Genomic DNA, 5,523 nt, shown 5'->3' on the forward strand with positions numbered 1-5,523 from the left:
CGGGATCGCTTGATCGGTCGGCGCCGGACCACAAATTTAACCACCCCGAACCCCCGAGGGCTATCGACGCTGCTGTGGTCTCATTCGAAAGTGGGCCTCTAGACGTACACTCGTTCGAGAGGGTTCCTCGAGCTGAAGGGATCCCCCGAATTTGGTGCAGATCCGCCGCACCGTTACAGAGATATGGCCGTTCAAAGTTTCAATGGTTTTCCATAGACTTAAGCTTTAAAGCGTTTCATCCAGGTTGCCAGTAGCAAACAATGGAGCGCGCTCTGCTGGACAAACTAAGTAATTACACCATTTCAAGCATTTTATCTGCGTTATATGTTCTGTAAAAAAAAAGTTCATATCGGCAGCATATCGGCGGCATATTCGCCGATACCGATATATCGGCGACAGGCTCATATCGGCCGATAATATCGGCTAAACAATATATCCGTCGGGCTCTAGAAAATATGTCCATGTCCAGACTGCATTCATACTATAATAGCAACTTCCAAGGGGCCTCAAGATTTTAAAAGTGTGATTTCTAGACCTAGAAAAGACATGGAGATAAATACAATCTTAAAACGCAACAGATATTTTTATGATGAAAACACACTTTTCTAATTATGCCAAGCTCTAAAATTGGTTAGAAATAGTAAATAATTAAAACAACAACAAAATCAATCCTTATCCTTAATTACAAAAAGCTTATGGATGTAATTCTAATATCAGGCAGACATTGAAGTGAGCTGCAGTTTTTGTCTCTTCTGAGGAAGATTCATTCACTTGTTTGGTCAGATTCATTTAATGTTCATATCTAATTTTGTAAGTGACTTTTCTTTCTGTTGTAAAAATGTTTTCTTTGGATTGTTTGACTACTCCGAAGAGAATATAAGAAAATAGAACTTAATTTGTGTTTCCTGCTAGCTAAATTTTACATACATAAACAAAAATCTGTCTCTAAATCTCTCTTTTCTTTGTTGATCTAGACGAGTACATGGCAACCAAAATTCTGTTAATCTTAAAACAGTGAAAACTCTCTATATTCATCCTATGTGTCCCCTCAAGGTGAAAATGTATTATTGCTTATTTTATTTTTGTTGACCTGCAACACGTCCCTTACGAAAATGAAGCATTTAAAAAACAAAACACAAAAAAAACGCAGTTACTATAGTTAAACCATGGTAACCAGAAAGTAACCATGCTTTTGCTACACTAACTATAGTTTAACCATGGTATTTGTAGTAAAACTGTGGTTATACAGAAAACATGGTTACTACACTTAAAACCAGTTAATTTTCTTAATGGATTTGTATTTGTGTATACTTTCTTTTCTTTGTTTTGTTTTTATAATTGTACTACCTTAAAGGGGTCATATGATGCGATTTCAAGTTTTCCTTTCTCTTTGGAGTGTTACAAGCTGATTGTGCATAGATAAGATCCCTGAAGTTGCAAAGACTAAAGTCTCAAAACCAAAGAGATATTCTTTATCAAAGTTAAGACTCTGCCACGCCCCCCTAAAACGGCTCATTCTAACACGCCCCCACATATCTACCCCACTATGTGGAAATATTTGCATAATCCCGCCGCAAATGTGCACGCAAAGAAAGAAGGCATGGTGTCAGTAACCGCAGTTAGTGTTGAAGCAACCATGTCAGGGAGACGCTGTGTGTTTCAGTGCCAAAGCGCGGGGCATAGAGGACCTACAATAATGTACAGTATTTGAAAAATAATGTGTTTTTTGAACATTAAAGCATGTCAACATATTCTGTTACACCAAATACACAAAATAATGATCTTTAAAAAAGCATCATATGACCCCTTTAATGGTTTGATGTTTGTTTTTTTTATGTATAAAGATTTGCGAACCCTCTCTGAAGTTCTGATCTAAATCAATTGATTTTCACTGGAGGAAGAGTTATTATGGATTATGTATTTGAGTTAAAAATGTCTTAATGCTGGATTAGTTTCAGCTTTTGTCTTCTCCAGATGTTAACTGATGGACTGGAGTGGGATTATGTATTTGAGTTAAAAATGTCTTAATGCTGGATTAGTTTCAGCTTTTGTCTTCTCCGGATGTTAACTGATGGACTGGAGTGCTGTGGATTACTTGTGGATTATTGTGATGTTTTTATCAGCTGTTTGGACTCTCATTCTGACGGCACCCATTCACTGCAGAGGGTTTTTTAAACTCCATTTTCAGGACTGTGAGGGTGTTGTGTGTATGGTCTCACCCTCCTTTAGCGATGCCCTTCAGCAGTGAGTTCTCCATGTGTCCGTAACACAGGTTACACAGCAGCGCCGACACTGAAGATCCCTGCGGGATTCCACACACCTGACGGAACATCCTGGAACACGGACACAGGCCATGACATCATCGAACACGGACACGGACCATGACATCATCGAACACGGACACGGACCATGACATCATCGAACACGGACACAGGCGATGACATCATCACCATCCGAACATGGATACGCAATGACATCATCAATGAATGAAGGAATGAACTCACTTATTGTCATGATGGATGATGTAGCTGCTCAGCATCTTCTGGAAGAACTGGAACACGTCTCCACCTCGGACCTCAGACGAGTGCTGACACACACACACACACACACACACAGACACACACACAGACACACACACAAACACAAACAGACACACACTCACTCACACACACACACAAACAGACACACACTCACTCACACACACACACAAACAGACACACACTCACTCACACACACACACAAACAGACACACACTCACTCACACACACACACAAACAGACACACACTCACTCACACACACACACAAACAGACACACACTCACTCACACACACACGTCACACACACCATGAACAGGTGGATCGACAAGTCAAGATAATGCATTATAAAAATCTAAACAATTAAGACAAATTATATTCATATTGTCATTTAATGTAATCATTGATTAATAATAATTGTTTAAATTGATATCATAATTGATATAACTCGTCAAATTTATATAAAACTTTTTGCTTTGTGAAAACCTGTACGTCATGCTTTTTACGGTTTAATATGTTACCATAGTCATTGCCCTACTGCGCGCTCATATGATATTTTATTTGTGCAGGTCTTAAAAAATGTCTTAAGTCTTACTTACATTTGAGTTTAAAAATCCTGCAGATACGGAGTTTAAGATGACTTAAGGGAGCTCTTTTGGTCCCTTAAATTTATTAAGGTGAAATGGTTACTAAGGACTTTATAAAAACACTTAAGGGAACACTTAAATAATTAAGGGGAATACTTAATGGCAGCCTTAAGGTTCCTTAAGTTGACCCTTAGGTTTTTTTCTTGCAACCCAAGTTACACTAAAGGCTCCCTTAACCTTATAACTAAGGGATTTCTTAGCATAAGGGCTTTCATGCAACCCTTCAAAGGGAGTAGGGCACAGGGATGATCACTTCCATTTGGAATTTGCCCAGTGATTAAACACAACATTAAACACAAATCAACAAAAAAACATCCCTCTCTCTCTCACTATATATACTGTGTGTATATATATATATATATATATATATACACACACACACACACACACATATATATATATATATATGAAGAGTTTATTTGCAAAAACAGATAACTCTGTTATTTAACATTTTCAAAATCATGTTTAGGGATGCACGATATTGGATTTTTGCCGATATCCGATATGCCGATATTTTCCAACTCATTTCGGCCGATACCGATATATTTCCTTTTGTTTGGAAACAACACCGAGTCTCTCCTGTGCGGAAATTATAAGCAAAATATTTTTTAATTTTGGTTAGTTTTTAACAAGAACTTATTTGTTAGAACTAAATAAACAGTAACGCAGTTCTTGTACAATGACAGTACCGTGAAGCTTTGAACATGACTATAAATAAACCATATATTAATCACTCTTTTTTTTTTCCAGAAAGATGCATTTTAACATTTTATTTTAAGATTTAACATTTTGTAGATGGTCTAAAGCAAAAAAAAAATTTAATTCTGTAAATCTTTGAAAGCTCATAATTTGTTTACAAAATATAACATATTACACATTAATGAGTAAATAAGTATATATAAAATTATTTTATTTAAGTGTCATGTTTGTGATTTTTTTTTCATGTAAGCTATAGCTTCTGACCTTTAAATAAAAACATACTCATGATTTTATGACATCAGTTACTGCTTTATTTAATCAGAAACACAGTCTAAATGTTATTTGGGTATTTTACTTTCATTTTATTAGAAGTAGGCCAACAGCGCCCCCTACAGATTAAAACTCGTTACTGAGCGGCATTAGGACTCTAGGGAGGCTGCCGCTGCAGGTGCTATTACTGTTTACTCTAACACACACCATACCTGTCATTCTGTAGTGCTTTCACAGATTAAATGCAGCATCCAAAGCAGTTAATCTAATCAGCATTCAGACAAAACCTTGCTTCAAGAATGAGCCACACTGCTGACCTGATCTAATCGCTAGCACACCCTGAGCACATGCGAGTTAATGTATCCCTCTTATCGGCAAGACATATCACCATAATTTTTCATATCGGGCCGATGCCGATATTTATATTTAAAGCCATTATCGGCCGATTCCGATATCAGTCCGATAATATCGTGAATCCCTAATCATGTTTTTATTGTGTTAGTTAGCTGTATTTTTTTGTTATTTTTACTTAATCAAAATAACTTCACTGTAGTTTGATTGAGATTAATTGGAATGCACAATGAAAAAACGTGATTTTTGAAAATTGTTAAAAACAGAGTTATCCGTTTATGCAAATGAACTCTTCATATACACATATATATATATATTTATATATATATATATATATATGTGTCTGTGTGTTTGGGTGTGAAAAAATAAATACGAAAAAATGTAAATGTAAAAAATATTATACATACACACACACACAAATAAAAAATATTACATCGTGAACTGTTTAACAAAAGTTCAACAAAACATTTTACAAAATAGATAAATTAAAAAGAGATTAAAATAGATTGATTAAATATATGATACACATTTAAATCATAAAATAATAAATATGATTTGGATTTTCTTGAACAGTAAACACACTTCAACACAAAAAAAAACATACATAAATATGCATATACACACAAATAAATAATTTTAAAAAGTTCATATGAAAATATGACGTGGATCTTGAACTTAAAAACAATTAAACAAAAACTGTAAAAAAAAAAAAAAAGACATTTAAATATAATACACAGATATTTAAATAAATAACACAACAATAACAAGCATGTGAAAAATCTGAATTTTCTGGAATGTTAAGTACAATTGAAACGAATGAAAGTAATGTGGTAAATGATGCGTCTCTCACCCGCTCCACGAGGATGGCGTCGTGCAGCGTCCCGCCGGCCTGCTCCTCCACAACAAAGCCCTTCATGTTGAGCGGCTCGCTCATCTCGGCCTGATCTCACACACACACACACACACACACACACCCACACAGAGACACACAGACACACACACACACACACACACACACACA

The 5,523-nt window shown here is 35.8% G+C and overlaps 1 protein-coding gene across 1 annotated transcript in view; it reads right to left on the reverse strand.

The window, feature by feature from the left end:
* The window catches only part of tert (telomerase reverse transcriptase), a 30,569-nt gene that overhangs the window by 17,280 nt on the left and 7,766 nt on the right, over positions 1-5,523 (reverse strand). The window contains exons 7-9 of the mRNA XM_016520717.1: positions 5,353-5,442; positions 2,505-2,587; positions 2,220-2,333 (exon numbers count right to left, since the gene is read on the reverse strand). Coding sequence (XP_016376203.1) covers positions 2,220-2,333; positions 2,505-2,587; positions 5,353-5,442 — 287 coding nt within the window. The remainder of the gene's footprint in view (positions 1-2,219; positions 2,334-2,504; positions 2,588-5,352; positions 5,443-5,523) is intronic.

The sequence above is a fragment of the Sinocyclocheilus rhinocerous genome, unplaced genomic scaffold, assembly GCF_001515625.1.
Source record: "Sinocyclocheilus rhinocerous isolate Xijiao unplaced genomic scaffold, SAMN03320098_v1.1 scaffold359, whole genome shotgun sequence".
NCBI classification, from domain to species: domain Eukaryota; kingdom Metazoa; phylum Chordata; class Actinopteri; order Cypriniformes; family Cyprinidae; genus Sinocyclocheilus; species Sinocyclocheilus rhinocerous.